Source organism: Pipra filicauda, unplaced genomic scaffold, assembly GCF_003945595.2.
Source record: "Pipra filicauda isolate LSUMZ 115617 unplaced genomic scaffold, ASM394559v2 scaffold321_size1097455_pilon, whole genome shotgun sequence".
NCBI lineage: Eukaryota > Metazoa > Chordata > Aves > Passeriformes > Pipridae > Pipra > Pipra filicauda.
Genome location: NW_024104445.1, coordinates 944,364 through 961,620, shown reverse-complemented (window position 1 = coordinate 961,620; position 17,257 = coordinate 944,364). Strand labels below are relative to the sequence as shown.

The following is a 17,257-nucleotide window of genomic DNA, read 5'->3' as shown; positions in this document are numbered from 1 at the left end:
TTCCTCCCCCCTCAGTCACTGGGACAGGGTGTAAAAAGGTGCAAAGGTCTGGATGGGGAATGGAAGGATTGTGTGGGGTATCCTTGCCCACAGCACGGCTTCGGAACTAGATGATCTTTAAGGTCCCTTCCAACCCAAACTATCCCGTGATTCTAAGATATCCATGTCCCTGCAGCACCCAGACGACAGCAGAAAAGAAGAAACATCCCACTCTTCTCCCCTGCCTTGCACAAGCACAGTGCCCACCGCAGTGATCCCACCCAGCTCAGCTGATGAGCTCCCACGTCTCAAACCCAGGTCCTCCAGCAGCCACAAGGCACCACCAGCAGCTCCTCCAGCCACGGCCAGGCCACTTTTCCCTTTCCTTTCCTTTCCCTCTCCCCCGCGGCCGGCTCAAACCCCGGAGCCAACACTCAGAGCACTTTCTCCCATCCGGGAGGAGCAGGGATCGCATTCCTGGGCAGGGATCCCGGGGGCAGCGCCGGGCTGAGCCACCGCCCCGCGCGTGACCGGGCGTTCCGGGAGCAGCATCCCCGTGGGAAGGAGGGAGGGAGGGAAGGAGGGAGCCGGGCTTGGTGAGTCAACACTGCAGAGCTGCTGCGAGAGGAGGGGGAGGCAGAGCCAGGCCGGCTGGGAAGGACGGATTTGCCGAGCCCGCGACAAAAATGGTTTGAGTAATTATCGACGGTAAGGAAACCTCTGGTTTGAGGCGAGGGAGCTCAGAGGGGTTCCCGCAGGGTAAACACTCCGCGTGTTTTATGGCTTTGGCTCGTGGGGGGAGAAAGGCTGGAGTAGCTGGAAACACAGCCAGGGCTCCAGACACACTAACAACTCCCTTTTAGCCTGTCAAACCCAGTCCCTCCATTCCCTCTGCTGCTTTTGGCCATAACCTGCCGCGGGTCCCGCAAGCCCCGCCACGATCCCCTTCTATGTGGACCTCCAGCTCAGCGAGAGGTCCCGCTCTGGGCTCGCTGGGGAGGGCGTTTTGGGGTTGTTTCAGGTTCCTGCAGTGAGCAGGGGTCTCCCCTTTCCCCCCAGCCTGCCGCTATGTGGCCAGGAAGATGAGGACCCTGTGGAGCCGGGAGCACCGGGAGCCACCGCCCTGCCCGGCACCGGCAGAGCCCCGCGGCCACCGACAGAGTGAGTCCGGACCCCGGGGGGAGAGGGACATCCACACACCCGGGATAGAGGGGCCAGGGCTCCCCGGGGCTCCCAGGGCACCCCCGCACCTCCCTGTCCCCTCCCTCCGTGTGCTCCGGTGACCAGAGTCTTCCTCAGCGCCCGGCGCTTGAGCTGAGGAGGAACAGGTGGAAGCTACAAAAGTTTCTTTCCTTCCCTGCTTTGTCTTTCCTGGCTGGGTTTTGTTGTTAAACGTCCTGGTTCCATCCCGGCCCCTTGGCAGAGGGCATGAGCAAATAACAGCCTTTGGAAGGGGGACAAACACACTCGGGGGGGAGGGAGGGGAACCAGAGGGGCAAGAGGATGGCACCTGCTCCTCCAGGGCTATGTGTCCCTGGGACAGTCTTTGTCGTTTCATGCACCCTGCTAAATACCAAAATATATCTCCACACCCCGACAGGCAGCAAGAGATCCCTGGCCTTGCTTCCCAGTCTTCCCCAGCCCCTTCCTGGCTCGTTTAAACCACACTCTGTAGATCACTCATGCAAAACCCCCAGAGCAGCTGGTCCCAATTTGGCACAGAGGGTACAGCAAGGGCCATCCTGGCTCCTCACCCATCCCAGTCAAGGCAAAGAAGGTTCACCCAGAGCTGCTCCCACATCACCTTGCTCAGGTGTTAAACCTCACTGTCAAAGTAAACTCAGTTTTGAACAGCAGACAGAGGAATCTCAGCACAGGAGAGATCTGCCCTGCAAATACCAGTTGTACTGGTTTGGCTGACTCACTCCTGGTTGCTCCTGTGCAAACATACCCAGAGCTGCACCCAGGCAGGGGCACATTCCCAGGCAGCTGCCACAGTGGTCATCTCATGCCTGGGATCTCCTGCCTCTGCCAGGAGCTGTCACTGGAGACTCCAGGGAAGATGTAGGGCTGAGCCATTCCCTTCCTGCTGCTCCCATGTGCTGTGGGGAGGGGAAGGAAAGCAAACTGTGTGCCCAGGGATTCCTATAAAGTCTCCAGAATATCATCTGTTCCCTAAAATAGCAGCTAGACCTTTAATGGGGAAGGGAAAGGGAGTGTCTCCCTTCACTAATGCCTTAATTAAGTGCATATGAAGAAAAAACAGGGTATTTGTTGATCACCCTGCAGTGGGGGTCAGGATTTAGCAGAGGCTCCAGCTGGGAAGCTCAGGGCAGGCACTTGGGTGTATCAGTGAGGGAAATCAAACTCCTCCTGTGAGCAAAGAGGTTCAGCTCCTCACTGCAGTTAATTGCTGGGTGTTTAATTGCAGTCAGGGGGGATGCCAGGCTGGCACGAGCAGAGGGTCTGGCCCTGTACGGGTTGGGCACAGCAGCCCCTCAGATCTGTGGCTGCAGGAGCTGTGCCAGTGCAATGGGGGGGCTGCACATCCCTCTATCCCACAGCATTCCCCAGCCAGGAGCTCTGTGGTGCCCCAGGGAGAGCTGGCCCAGCACAGGGTGCCTGGAGCACCTGGCTCAGCAGAGGAATGGGCTGGCTGGGAAATGTGGATGATCCAGAGGCACCGGTGGGGTCACAGCTTGGAATCTGTGGCTCTTTATGCCCTCCTTGCAGCAAGGTGGGCTCTCCATGTCACAAACCCGGCCTGACTCCTCACACCTACTGCTATCTATGGTTTTTGGAGCACCTTCCCTGTTCACATCCCAGCCTTATCCCCTCAAATCCTTTCCCTTTCCCCTTGGCTAATCCCAAATCCCCCTCTTTTCTCCTTTTGTTGTGCATTTGCAGATGTAAAGGCAGAGGTATCAGCACCCCCTGAAGCAACAGCCTCCCTTCCCAGGAACATCAAACCCATCCAGTGCAGGTCCTGACAGTAAAAGCCCTCAAGGTCCTCCCATGAAGGCCACAAGATTTCTTCCCACTGATTTCTCCAGGGAATCCATTTGCTGGGAATCTTGCAGCGCAGGGATTGGAAAATATCAGCGAATCCCTCCTGTATCTGCTCTCAACACAGAAGCACAACGATAGAAAACATCTTAAATGGTCTCCTGTTACCAGAATTTTCTAGCTGGCAGACAAAAAAAGAAGATTTCCAATATGTATCAGGTGCTCCTGGCACTTCTGGGCCATGGAATACCAGGAGAAGAGCTCGAGCCATTGCATCCCAGCAGCAAATTGGAATTTCATCCTGTGAAACCAAACTGTGCTCCTGATGATATCGGTATAAAATCAGACAGTTTCCATGAAGGTCAAATCAGTCCCTGAGCTGGAGTGAGGAGTCTGGGAGCTCAGGGCTGTGGAAATCCCAGGATGTTTTGTACGCCCCCTTCCCCCATGCCCAGTCTGAACAGACAACCAGCTCCCCCAGAGCAGAGGCTGCAGGAGCACAGCAGGAGCCCCCCAACCCCTGCAGTGTCACAGAGCCATGACAGCAGAATCACAAACCCCACACTCGAGGGGGAGACTCTGCCCGACCCCCTCCTGTGACAGCTGAGCCAGAAGTAAAGTTGGATCAAAAGCAGCTGGCTGGGAGAGTGGTGGGTTCTGTCCTGGAACGGGTTTGCTGTCCTTGTGGTGCTGGGACTCGATGCTGAGGGTCCTCTGGCTGCTCGTGTAGGCAGAGGTGGCTCTTGCCTCGCCATTGCTTGTGATAGAAATAAGAAGAGAGGGAGCAGAGTCATCCTGCACCCCTGGGAAGAGCTGAGTGAGAGCTCCCAAAGCTCCAGGGCTCAGCCTCGTGCTGCCCTCGGCGATGGTTTGGCCTTTGCTGGTACAATTTGGTGGCAGGAGGGGATGTACACAAATTACTGACCTTGATTTCAAAACCCTCCTGGCTTTGTGTGGGCCATGTTGGGCTTTGTGAAGGTGGGAGAGGCACAAACCCTGCCCTGGGGGTTGTGGGGCTCTGCAGGGGATGGGGGGGAAGGAGGGAAGGCAGGCTGGAAGGTGGAGAACAGCCACAGCAGGGCTGGAAAATGCACACCTTGGGCTCTTTATTCTGACATTGCCACTCCCTGGGACAGGTGTCACCACCAAACTGGGGGTTAGGTGGTCACAGCAGTGCAAGGAGCCACCTGAATGTCATGGAAGGGCCTGGCTGAGGGACAGGAGGACACCAGCACCACCTGAGCACACAACCCACAGTGCTTCCTTTGCCATTCCCTCATGGATTCCATGGACACACTTCTGCTCTCCACTGGCTCCTCTCACATGTTGTGTGTAAATGGAGAGCGTGGAGAGAGGAGGAAAGGAAAAACAAAGGAAATCAGCCTGCAAATGGAGCAGAAAAGGGAGCCTGAAAAGAGCAGTGCCCCAGGATGCCCTACCCAGTGCCCTCTCCAAGGTCTGATCCCAAGGATCACCCAGGGCTCTGGTGGTCTGCTGGAAGGTGTCCCTGCCCGTGGCAGGGGGTTGGAATGAGCTGAGCTTTAAGGTCCCTTCCAACCCAAACCATTCTGTGTTTCTATGAGATGTGACTCTGGAAGATGGGCCTGTGCAGAGCCAGGAGTTGGACTTGATGATCTTTGTGGGTCCCTTCCAGCTCTGTGATTCCTGATTCCATGACTCCGTGCCCATCACCTCCTTCCCAGGGGAGGCAGCAGAAGCAGCAGGTACTGAGCACTGTCCCCAGCTTGCTCCTGAGTGGAAGGTGTGCTGAGTCATCAGCTGGGACAGTGCCCACATGTCACAGGGCAGAGACTGTCCCTGACAACTGTGAGACACAAACACAGCCCAGAGCAAGGAGCACATTTCCAACACCTCCAGGCAGCATTTCCCTGTCTTCCTTGTGCTGGAAACTCCCACGTGCTTCATTCCAAAGGCACGGGACTGGCACCTGTGGGTGTTCCCCGTGACTCTCTGAGCCCCCCAGGTAAGAGCAGTGAGAAATGTCCCACAGGAGCTCCAGCCTGTCCTGGGTTGTTCTGACCCCTGGGGCAGCTCCTTCCCCCTGAGCCAGGGGCAGGCAGGTCTCCAAGGCTTTTCTGTGAGTGTCTTGCATGTTTTATTGGAGTCCTACTTCCACATGTCCATCTGGGTAAATCCAGGATGAGGGATCACAGCCCCACAGGTGTGGAGGGACAGCTTTTATTTTGGTGTTTTCCAGCCCCCTCTGGGGGTCACCTGCCCCTGAACCAGCCCTGGTGTGAGTCGAGCACGGTGGTCTGGATGAACTGGCACAGACAGGGCACGGTGCTGTGCTCCAGGTGCCCCCCTGCCACGGCCCCAGGGAGCTGCCCCGTGACCAGGAGCCGGACGTAGAACCCGCTGAAGATCACCAGGAGCTGCTGGGCCATGGCCTGGAACGAGCAAAGAGGTGTCAGGGCAGAGCATCTGGGCAGAGAGAGTGGTATTAAACACCATTTGTTCCCTCCTTCAAGGACTGTCCTGCTCTGAGAGCAGCCAATGGCACATATAACTGTCCCAGATCCCCTTCTGGTCAGCACTGTCCCCACAGGGGAGGGACAGAAAATGACCCATGGGTGGCCTGGGGACCTGCCCACTCTGTCACTGTCTCCTCTGGCTTTTTTTTTTTTTTTTTGGCCTCTAGACAGCCAGAGAGCCTCAATCTGCAGGGATGGCACCTGCACAGAATTCACTTAGTAACAGCGAGAGGAAAACTGGAAAATAAATCAAAATCATCCCTTTTGAAGCTCCTTGCTGAGCAGGAATGAGGACACATTTGTTGCTCAGCGTGGCACAAGTCTTTGAAGGCACTTTCTGTGGAGGGAACAGAGGCTGGGCACATCCATAACTCATCCCCAGCCTGGACAGGGGCACCAGGTCCCTGCACAGTCCCTGGGTAGAGTTTGTCTTCCAAACTGGGACCCCTTGGCCACCAGCAAGGAAAAGCCCAAGCCATGAATTCCTCAAGGATTAAGCATTGGCTGACTGAACTGCTCAGCAGCAGCAGGGCTGGAGAAGGTGTGTGTGGAATTCCAGGTGCTTCTGGTGGTGAAAAAGGAGGAGTCTCCCATGGCTGGTGGGTGCTGGGATGAGTTTTGGAGCTGAGCTGCCTGGGGAGCTGATTTGGTGCCTCAGGCTGTCAGGGAGGGATATTTCTCCTTACCTCTGGTGGGCCCTCAGGGACGAGGCAGAGCAGCTCATTGCATGTCACAGGCTTTTTATTCAGGTTCTCCCCAGTGGATAAAAGAGGGGACTCTTCACGTGGAGCCTCCTCATCCTCTGTCCCCAGGTCGGGCTGAACTGCTGCCTCCATGACCACACAGAGCTTGTCCAGCCTGTGCCTCAATCCTGCCTGGAAGAGAAAGATTTCGGGTTCTCCAAAGGCAGTGGCTGAGAACAGCCTTTAAAGGGCTTAAAGAATTTCTTCCTGCATGTTTTTCACTCCTGGGATTGACCATCCCAAGCACTTGGAGGTGGGTGTCCATCCCACAACCAGGAGCTCTTGTGGCAGTGACTGTTCCCAGCACGATGGTCACGGCCTGACAGGGGGAATCTTGTCTTTAAAATCTGAGTTTTTAAAGATCTGACTCTTTAATATCTGAGTTTTTAAATGTAAGTCTATAAAATCCCCTGTGTGTGGATTTGGGGGGGTCACTGTCCATCCCCCCAGGCTGCAGCTGTTGGTTCAGCAGGGGGATGAGCAACCTGGAGGTTTTGGGAGGGTTGTTCCCCCTCACCTCTCATCCCACAGCCACCAAGGGCAGTTCAGGGGATATTTATACACCCACAGAGAGACAAACATTCCCTTGGAGGCCAAGAGGACAACATTTTTATCCAATTAACCCAGTACAGCATTTCCTTCTCCCTCAGGCCATCCCATTTATTCCAGGAGGACAGCTCAAGGTGTCAGCTCTTCCAGGCTGGGACACGTGCTTCCAAAATTGGCCTTTCTTTGGTTCCTGATGACTTTCCTTCATTAAAGTTGTGCAGTTAATTACCCAGACACCCACATAGCAAACAAACAAATCAAAACAAGTTCCTGCTGAACTGGGCACCAGCAGGTGCAGCTGATCCACCCCCCAGTGTGCCCAGTTCCCAGCAGGAGAAGCTCAGGAGGGCACTCAAACACTCAGTTGTCCTTGCTGTGTTGGGCTGAAATGTTGTTAATCTCTTAAATATTGTCAAAATCATCACAGAATGAGGATAAATTTTCTATTTTCATCTCTCTGTCACTCTCTTTCTTCCCCCCTCCTCCTTTTCCTGTTTCATTCTCTCTTTCCCTGCCTCATATTTACTGTTAAATAACAGTAAATTACACATTTACTCTTTAAATTATTGTTACTGTTTTAATTATCAATTGGTACTATTAATTATTAATATATTAATTAATTAATATAACTATTAATATAACTATTAATTTATTATTTAATTAATACCAATTGGCTATTATTTATGAATTTTATTACTTTCCTTACTAATATTTTATAATAAAATATTTTATTTAAAAATTTAATTATTTTCTTAATAAATTATTTATTATAATAATTAATAATAATTAATTGTTTTATTTATTTATTTAATTGATTATTCTTAGTAGCTTATTATTATTGGTTATTATTTAATCATTAATTAAATAATATTACTTAAATAATATTAATTAAATATTTAATCGATGTTAAATATTAACATTAATATTAAATTTAATAATCAATATATAATTAATGGTAAATATTAATTATTAATTTTAATATTCATTTAAGCAATGTTTAACATTAAATTAATATTAAAAATTAATTCATTCATTAATTAATTTAATTAATTATTTTAATTCATTCATTAATTAATTTAATTAATATTAATTAAATTAATATTAAAAATTAATTCAATAATTGATGGTTAAATTAATTTAATCATTAGTTAAATAATATTAAATCAATTGGTACTGTTAAATTATAACATTTGCTGTTAAATAAAATCCACACTCCTGCCTTTGGCAGCTGGTCTCGTTTGTACCTTAATTCAGACAGAGACATTTCTAATAATTTCAATAACCGGATCAAAACACTTCTCCACCCCCATCCCAGCAACGCTGGGGCCCAGGGCTGGACCTGCAGGTGTGCCCAGGCTGTGCCAGGCTGTGCCCACCCCCTTACCTGTGCAGTGCTCTGCAGGTGGGTGAGGTGGGAGGACAGGGCCCGCAGGCAGCGCTCGGGGCTGAAGTGCACAAACCACAGCTGGAAGGGGCAGGTTAAGGAGGGAATGGTTCCATATTCCCAGCTCCGTGGGGATGGGAGGGGGGATCTCACAGGGAGCGGAGCCTGTGGGATGCTCAGGATACAGCCAGGACCCAAAAAACACATCACAGGGCTCGTTTTAAGCCACGAGGGTCTAGTGCCTTTCAGGGCTGGTTTTAAGCCATGTCTGCTCTAAGACAAAACTTCAAATTATTGGGACAAGAAGAGGGGTGGCAGAGAAAGGGACATTATCCCAATGCAGTCCTCCTCCCTCCCCTCCTGCAGCCTGGGGTGGGGGCACAACAGGGATAACCCAGGGTCACTGCCCATCACTCATCTCAGTGGCCTTATATCCAAATAAACTGGTGGGGCACAGTGACTTAGCTCCCCTAAACCCTAACCCCCTTCCTGCTTTCTTGGCTTTGTTTCTCTTTCTATTTCTATATCCTAAATGTATTTTATATTTATATTATTCACATTATATTTATATTATTTATATCCCATTTATGTTTGTGTTTACATCCAACTATTGATAATATTTCCCCTTTATTTGTTGCAAAATTTACCCTACTTGGTGCTGGTCTGCAGGACAGAGACACTGCTGGGAAGAGTCTTCCAAGAGCAACGTGATGGGGATGCAAGTCCTGCCAGCTCTGAGGCAGCCAAAGGTCTGCCCTTGGACATCTCCTCAACCTGCCACCATCAAGGGGATCCAGGAACAGCAGAAAAGCCAGAGGGTTAAAATAGATCTGACATTGAGCAGGCAGAGAAATTGTAAATTATTTGCTGCTCTCAGGCAGTTCTGGGACACAAAAAGGTGAAGGCTCCTTGGATTAGTCCTCACTTACTGAGGTGTAGAACTATCCTGGCGTGAACAAATGTGTAATTCAGGTTTGCAATTATTGTAATTCAGGTTTGTAATTGTCCTCATCCTGCAGGACTTTGGCCCTGCCAGCCCTCCTGCAGAATTCTCTGCTCCCTTCCCTGCCACTGTGCTCCACCCTGGCTTCCCTCAACATTTGTATTTCTCACCTCTTTAAACATCTCTCCCTCACCTTCCTTTTACACCTTAATGGGATCTTAAAACTCTCTTGATTCCCCTAAATCTTTGGCTAGTCCAGAAAAGGTATCTCTGAAGCCAGGGATGGGGAGTCTGGTTTTCTCCATGTTGGATTTTTGGGGGGACACTCTGGTTTTCTCTGTGCTGGTTCTTTTGGGGTGTTTTTTTGGTTTTTTTGCCATAAGCACATTGCTGTCACTCTGCTTACAGTGAGAATCATCACTGTCCCTTAAGTATAACACACTTCCAGGAATAATTGTCTGCCCTAAGGAATCTCATTTCAATCCTTTACACTCATTATTTCCAACTGACTTTGGGCATAACTCAATCACCACTTACAGGAGAAATAAAAATACCCCATTCCTCAGGCCATGCAATAAAAAGAACATCCTAGAAATCCCACCTTCTGAATCATAACATCACTAAATACCTCCACATCATCCCAGGAGGGATATGAACAATTCCCTACACAAAGGATACTTGTAGGATGTTGTGTGGCCCCTCCAGGACATCTGTAATCCCCAGAATTAAACTGTGCTTGATAAAGATTTCATTGACAGCTGCCAGCCTCACATCTGTGTTCACGTTTATCTGTGAGAGAATGAAAGAAAAAAATAACATCTCTTCAAAAGAAAAGTTGGGTCAAGCTACAAACTGCAGCTGGATAATCCCAAATCCTGGGTTTCTGCCAGGAAAACAGTGACATGAGCAGAGTGTGGGCAGGGCAGGGTGTCACCAGCCATCAGGATTGGCCTCTTCACCACCAGCAGAAATCCCACTAAGGTTTATTTCTGTCATAGACAAAATCTCTGAAGCTGAATTCACTTCCAGTGTCATGTTCTCCCTTCCATCCCCCAGCAGCCCCTGAGGGAAGGACTCCTTTCCTGAACCTCTGTGCACCCCTACATTTGCCAGCTTTCCTCTTGGAGGAATCATTTGCTCCAAAATCCGTTTAAAAAGCCCGCTCTGGACTTTGAATGAAGCCTTTGCACTATTATTCTTCAAGCAACTCCATAGAAACTTCCACACTCCTGTGACTCCTCCACCAAGCAGTGGAGGCTGTGGGTGCTTTCTCTCACACCATCACCTCCCTGCTTCCTTCTGCTGCCCAGTCTACCTTGGCTTTATCATTTTATTGCAACTTCTGTGTGTTGGGAGCTGCCTCTTTGTTCTGTTACAAGGCAGCTGCTGTGGGACCTCGACCCCAGAGCAGGAATAAACAATTCCCTTAATTCCAGAGGCAGCAGAGGCTGCCAGGACTGTCCACAGCTGCTGGTGAGCCCTTGTGCCTTCCCACCAGCTGTGGGAGCAGGAACTGTGCTTTGCAAGGGCTTTGTCTCCAGGGTGACCTTGTGGCAGCCTCTCAGTACCTGCAGGGGCTCCAAGAGAGCTGGAGAGGGAATTCCACAAAGGTATGGAGTGACAGGACAAGGGGGAATGGCATCACACAGGGAGGGCAGGGTCAGGTGGGATATTGGGAAGGAAATCCTTGGCTTTGTGGGTGGGGAGGCCCTGGCACAGGTTGCCCAGAGAAGCTGTGGCTGCCCCTGGATCCCTGCAAGTGTCCAAGGCCAGGCTGGAGGGATCTTGGAGCAACCTGGGCTAGTGGAAGGTGTCCCTGGAAGGAGACGGATCTTTAAGGTCCCTTCCCACCCAAACCATTCCGTGACCTCCAGCCACAGCAGGAGCTTTGAGCCAACCTGAGCAGCTCCAACATTTCAGCCATCACAACCCCTCCCTCGGCTGTACAACACCCCTTGCCTCAACCTGATCCCTGAACGCTGTAAAAATATTCCCTCCTCCCGGGATAATTCATATTCTTAGTGTGCATCGAGGGAAGAAACTCCCCTCAGGAGTCCTGCTCCTCTTGCCCCACATTCCCACACACAATTCCCTCCTCTCACCTTCCTCTGGCGCCGATCAATGACCAGTATGACCAGTACAGTGACTGCCACAGCAGCCAGGGTCACCAGCACACTGGACACCCAGGAGCGTCCAAAGGAAGACAGCTGGACCGTGGAGTAAAGGTTTGTCCAGAGAGACATGTAGAAAATCTAGGGAAAAAAATAATTAAATAGAGACTGGGGATAGTCACAAACCCGTGAAAGTGAGAAAAGTCACACAAAGAAGAAAACCAGCAGTCCCTCTCCCTTCCCTCTCGTCATAAATAAAGTCACATGAGATTTTTCAGAGGGTGAGAAAGGACAGAAGTGCTTTCCAATAATAAATAAGAACTGGAAGGACTGAGTGAGCTCTAGTTTATTGTAAAAAATCACCAGTCACCAAAGACAGAAAGAGTGAATTATTAATGATGATTCATACCCAGGAAGGATTTCAACTGAGTTCTTCCATTTAGAGAAGAAATGCACTCACTGAGGCATATTAGTAATAATTCTAATAGTCCTGTATTTAGAAAGGTCCTGTGTCAAGGTGGTGCAGGGACCACTCAATTACAATAAAGCTCAAACAGTGGACACTGAAATGGCATCAAGGACCATGTTAAGGGCTGACAAACTTGATCTTTCCATAAAGATGGGAAAAACTGAATTTCTTTACTTCAGACAGCAAGTATTTGGGCAGGAGATTGCCTGGAACCAAGTATGATGTGTACATAGCATGTCACAGCATCAGCTTGTAATAACATAATTTATTTGCACTAAACAGGGACCAAACCCCTCAAAACACTGAGCCCCCATCCCTACACCATTAGTGAAAGGAGAAAAAGTTAAACACCAGGCCTGCTGTAGGTATCTCAGCTACCTCAGCCACAGACAACCTGCTTTGGTGGGACTGTACCAGCAAGAGGTTGGAGGAGGTGCCTTGCCCTCCATCCACAGAAATTCTGTGAGCTGGGAGATCTGCTTTTTAACTTGATTTTAAAAATCTGGAGATATTCTGGTCCCGCTGCTGTTTTAGACCGACGGACCAGTTAACTCTGGTTGCTGAGGGGACTGCCTAGAGTTGCTCGTCTTCTTCAGGTGAGAGAGGCTCCTCCACAGACCCCACCATCTGCTGCAAGGCCGGTACTTTGTCTGCAGGGGGCTGAGGGTGTGATCAAATCCAGCTCCTTGTTTTAGTTCCTGGGTTTTTTTGTACAGCCATTATACCTGTCTTCTTCTCCTTTCACTAATAGTGTAGGAATTGGGGCTCAGTGTTTGGAGGGGGTTGGTGCCAAAGGAACCCACTAGGATGGTGAAAACCAGTATTTCCTCCCTGCCCAACCCCTCCCTGGGCACAAGGAAACCAGGGGTAGGTGTTGGTGCCCCTCGGGCAGTGCCTGGAGATCCCCCCTGTCCTCACCACGGCGATGGCAATCTGGAATGCCCGCGAGTTGTAGAACATGTACCTCCTCACTTCAGGCTTCAGGACACCATCCTGGATCAAGTCTTTCCACTGATCCAATGGCACCTGCTCAGGGAGCAAACACAGAACTAGAGCCACCCTCCGGTTTGGGCTCCCAGTCCCACCAGAGCCAGCCTGGGCAAACATCGGGGGGCCAGCCTGGCACTGCAACCCGGGTCTGTGTCCCCTCCCACAGAGAGCATCTCCAATCCCACCCACACAGCTCTCACAGACCAAAAACTTGTGTCCTTGCCCCATTTGCAGTGAGGAAAATCTGCCTGGAATATCTGCCTGGAAAGGGCAGGGAAAGGCACAGGAGGAAAAACACCTTTTTATGAGGAAGGACAAGACAAGACAGATTGTCCCAGGGATTCCCTGACCCATCAGAGTGACTTGCAAGCAAAATTCACTCCAACCCCTGCCCAAAGAGTTTCCTCGTGGAGGTTTAATCCAAGATCACCCCAGCTGACTTGCAGCTGAAGCTGAACTGAAACAAGCACCTCTCAAGACAAAAAAACCCCAAAGCCCTCTGTGATGTGGCTGTGAATGCCAACCCAGCTGGTATTAAACTCCCACAGCGTCCCCAGGGCAGCTCACCTGGACCCCCAGGGCCTTCAGCTTCTCTGCACAAAGCTCCATGTCAAAGGAGGAGGTGGAGCAGGTGTTGTCCATGCTGAGCACCAGGAGCACCTGGTCTTTGAGGGGTTCTGCAAGAGCCCAAAGGAGCCATGAGCACCCACTGCAGGGGGGTTTTCTCCCAGCAGCCAAGAAACACACGGCCAAGGGAAGGCTGAGGAACTGAGGCCACCCTGATGTGTTGGAGAAGGATCCAGAATCCCCCTTGGACATTTCTAAGGAGCTCTGGAAGCAGCCTGATGTAAGGAGACAACCCACAAAAAGGGAGGAAACCCCAAACACGTTCCAGGAGTGAGCAGAGATAACAAGAGACAACATGATGCTCTGATCTTCAGGCAGATAATGTCTTGCCTCACCAATCCCTGACTGAAAGGACAATGGCCTCAGGCTGCTGGGGGTTGGTAAGGCTGATCTACCTCTTAGAGATCCCCCCTCGGCCTGCCCACCCCACCCACCCCACAACAGCTGGAGCAATCAAATTAAAGTGCTTTCCAGCAACCACATTGCCTGGGATGTGGCAGGGCCACCCTGGAACCAACCCCCCACGTCCTCCAGTGCCCAGTTCCCCACTCCAGCAGCGCTCCTGGGATCAGCTCGAGGCCCTCAGCTTCCCAGTGTCACCTCAGAAGTGTAAGCTAGAGATCCCAGTCACAGCCAGGAGCCTAAAAAATGTGGGGACAGCCTGTCCTAGATTTGAGGAGCAGCCTTGGAGCAGCACAGGAGAGCTGTGATCTCCAGGCATCCCATCTGGCACCCACCTAGAGCTTACACAAGCTGTGCTACGGCAGGAGGAAGAGTTCAGGTCTGAGGAAGTGGCTTGTTCAGCTCAGATCCTGTTTCACTGAAACGTTCCCCTCAGCTTTCCTTCCCCTTTGCAGCTCCAGGGTCAGCCGGGTGTCCCCCGGGCTGCTCCTGCTGACACTTTGTGCTCTCCCAGACTATTGTGCTGATGGAACACCAGATGTTCACCTTTCCCTTCTCCCTCATTTCCATCCTCCCTCCTCATCATCACCTCACTGCTCAGGAGCAGGGGACGCCACATGAAACGAGGCAATTCCAACAGGGTGTGACTGCACTGAGCCAAAAAGGGGAGAGCAGGAGCGCCTGGAACCTCCAGGATCACAAGGTGCTGTTTGTTTGCTGAGCTTCATCTCCTCCTGGCACACAGCAGTGGAGATGGTGATTATAAAGCAAAAATAAAGCAAATGGCCTCAGTCTCGGGCCCAGCTCCCCTGTTCTCCAGGGCTTTAGTCTTGGACACTTCCAGGGATGGGGCAGCCACAGCTTCTCTGGGCAACCTGTGCCAGGGCCTCCCCACCCTCACAGGGAAGGATTTCTTCCTAAAATCTAATCTAAACATACTCTCTTCACAGTGTGAAGCCACTTCCCCTTGTCCTGTCTCTCCAGGCCCTTGTAAACAGTCTCTCTCCATCCATGGGCTCCCTTCAGGTTCAGGAAGGTCACAATCAGGTCACCCCAAAGCTTCCCTTCTCCAGGCTGAACAATCCCAGCTCTCCCAGCCTTTCCTCCCAGCAGAGCTGCTCCAGCCCTCTGATCATCCTGGTGCCTCCTCTGGACTCTCTCCAGCAGCTCCATGTCCTCTCTGTGCTGTTCCCCAGGGCTGGAGCAGCTCTGCAGGGGGGTCTCACCTGAGGGGGCAGAGGGGTAGAATCCCCCCCTCCCCTGCTGCCCACACTATAAGTCAAGTTTCCCAAATTTGTCTTGGAAGGCCAGGAGAAAAAGACTTCCAGGGTCCTGATTTTCAATAGGTTGATGTCAATTCATTCCTATATATCAGGTATTCCTAATAAGTCAGTGTCTCCATCCCCTTCCCAAAATGCTGAAACATCCACACTGTTCAGTCACTTTGGCAAATGAGATGCTGTTAAAGAGCATCTTTGAAAAAGTTTGTCTGTGGTTATTTTAAGGGCCCCGTGCTCAGATCTGCCTCTCTCCTTATCAGCAAACCACTCACCTGTCACCCACTGCAGGGATTCTTCCTTTAAATCACTCTTACAGTAGAGGAGGGAGGACCCATTTTTCCCAGTCCCGCCAGTTTGGCTTTTCTGGGCCATGCTGGAGGTGCCTTTCCCTGAGGGATTCTCTGTTGTGGTGTGAGAAATTCAGCATTTATCTCTCTCCCTGCTGAGAAGCACCAGCTCAGCTCCCCTGGCAGCCGGCTGGGGAGCAGACTGTGAAACCCTCACTCACACTCCCACTGCTGCCTCCCTCGAGATCCTGCTTTCCACGAGCCAGGAGGCATTTTTTTTTTAGCCCTGAAAAGAGAAAAAGAAAATCCTAAATCTTGCAGAGACAGCAAATAAGGGATAACAGCAGTGACTTTGCTCCTTGGACCCTGCACTTGGCAGGTGTTGGGCAGCCCCGAGCACAGTAAGCACAGACTCGCCTTCTGCTGCAATTACCTTTTGTTTCTTCGTTAATAGCTGGAAAGGTTGTCCTTAAATATTCCTTAAATTATCCTGACATCCTTAAGCATTCGTATTTTGCAAGCAATTGGTCAAGACCAGGCAGGATTTGTCCTTGTGAAGCCAGCGGGCTCTTTGCTCTGCCAGAGCCGGTGGAAAAGCCTCTCCTTGGAAGCGCCGCGCCCCGCTCACCGTGCGGGGGATAAATCCCCTCCTCACGGCGGGAGCAGCGCAGATCGGGCAGAAAAATGCCTCTGCTGAAGGCAGAGCCAAGCAGGAGCTCTCACCCGGAGCAGCAAAGCCTTTGAGGGTCTCTGCTTTCCTCTCCCCTCAGTGCCAGGGGGAGTTCTCACAGCAGGCACTGTGCCCACGGGTTTGCCTGCTGATTCAAGTCTCTAACCCACTGCCAAGACTTGTGGGTGGCTATTAAAGCTTGGAAGACTCCGAAGAGTTTACTTTTCAATTATCTCCCCCCTCACGTGGCTGGGCTACATCCGCACCAGCTCTCCAAAAACATCACCCTCTTTTTAACCTCTGCGTGGAGCAGGAGCCTGTTGCTGTCCCCTGGTGTGAGGGTCCCTCATGGATTTCACCCACCCTCCTTCCAAAGAGGGTTGTTTTCTTTCTGACTGGGGGTTGTTGCTGCAGTTCCCCCCCTTGCACACAGCCGGGATAGTCCCTGGCAAGAAAGGAGGCAAGAGAAACAACAGGAGAGGTTCTGCTGGCAGGAAAAACCCCTCAGAGGGCTGGAAACTCACCCTTAAAGGGGACAAACCACGATAAATGTTGCACAGGAGGTGTGCAGTGTGTGTGTGCACAGGGTGGGCACAGCACCTGCTCTTCAGGTGAGGAGCAATTCCCCGAAATTCTGAGCACAGCCCTCCCACGAAGCCACGTTGTTACAGAGCACATCAACCAGCACCAAAAGGTGGATTGAGACGGTGAATTTTCTCCCTCCTTCCCCCCTTTTGCCATCAATCCTTTCAGGTTAGAATCAAACAAGAGGGGAAAACAAAAATCAAGACAGAAAAGCCCAGAGAAAACAGCAGCAAAGAGTGAAAGAACAGAGGAAACTAAAGGAAAATCTAATTAGAAACTAAAGAAAAACCTACTTAAAATCAAACAACCTGTTGCTGCTGCTGGCACAGTAAGTTAGAGGTGAATCAAGGCTCTGTGGCTTAGATGTCTTAGAGAATTTGGGGTCTCTGGAGGACAGTCCCCAGGAGGTGACAGTGAAGGTGCAGCAGGTCAGGGCAGCTCAGCCATTCCCAGCCCATCAGGGAGCTGCAGGAATAGCCTTCCCCAGCCAGGACAAGCTCCGTGCCCAAAGCAGCTTTGCTTTTGCCTCTTTGTGCAGCACAGATCTCATGTGGCTCTGCTGCCTTTTACTGCAGAACTGCCCATTTTGGAGGTGGGGCCCCCCTGTCCCCCCCAATCTTCCTCTGGTGCCTCCCGTGCCAGCTGGAGGAGCAGCCTCTCATCTCCTGCACTCCCAGGCTCTGTCTCTCAACATCTCTTCCTATTTTTTATGCAATGCCAACGTCTCTATGGTGACT

General features: G+C 51.1%; 1 protein-coding gene and 1 long non-coding RNA gene across 2 annotated transcripts; one reads left to right on the top strand and one right to left on the bottom strand.

Moving 5' to 3' along the window:
• The first annotated feature begins 442 nt into the window (after window positions 1-442).
• LOC113991279 lies at window positions 443-3,619 on the top strand. Its single transcript, XR_005564453.1, has 2 exons — window positions 443-687; window positions 2,887-3,619. It is a non-coding gene; the product is annotated as an uncharacterized LOC113991279 (long non-coding RNA).
• Window positions 3,620-5,168: 1,549 nt separating this feature from the next.
• TMEM268 (transmembrane protein 268) lies at window positions 5,169-15,960 on the bottom strand. Its single transcript, XM_027727419.2, has 9 exons — window positions 15,699-15,960; window positions 15,251-15,551; window positions 13,237-13,346; window positions 12,598-12,705; window positions 11,202-11,351; window positions 9,778-9,888; window positions 8,157-8,237; window positions 6,167-6,355; window positions 5,169-5,396 (listed from the first exon to the last, which is right to left on the bottom strand). The coding sequence occupies exons 2-9, from the start codon at window positions 15,348-15,350 to the stop codon at window positions 5,217-5,219; spliced, it is 1,029 nt and encodes a 342-aa protein (XP_027583220.1). The 5' UTR covers window positions 15,351-15,551; window positions 15,699-15,960; the 3' UTR covers window positions 5,169-5,216.
• Between the last annotated feature and the right edge of the window lie 1,297 nt (window positions 15,961-17,257).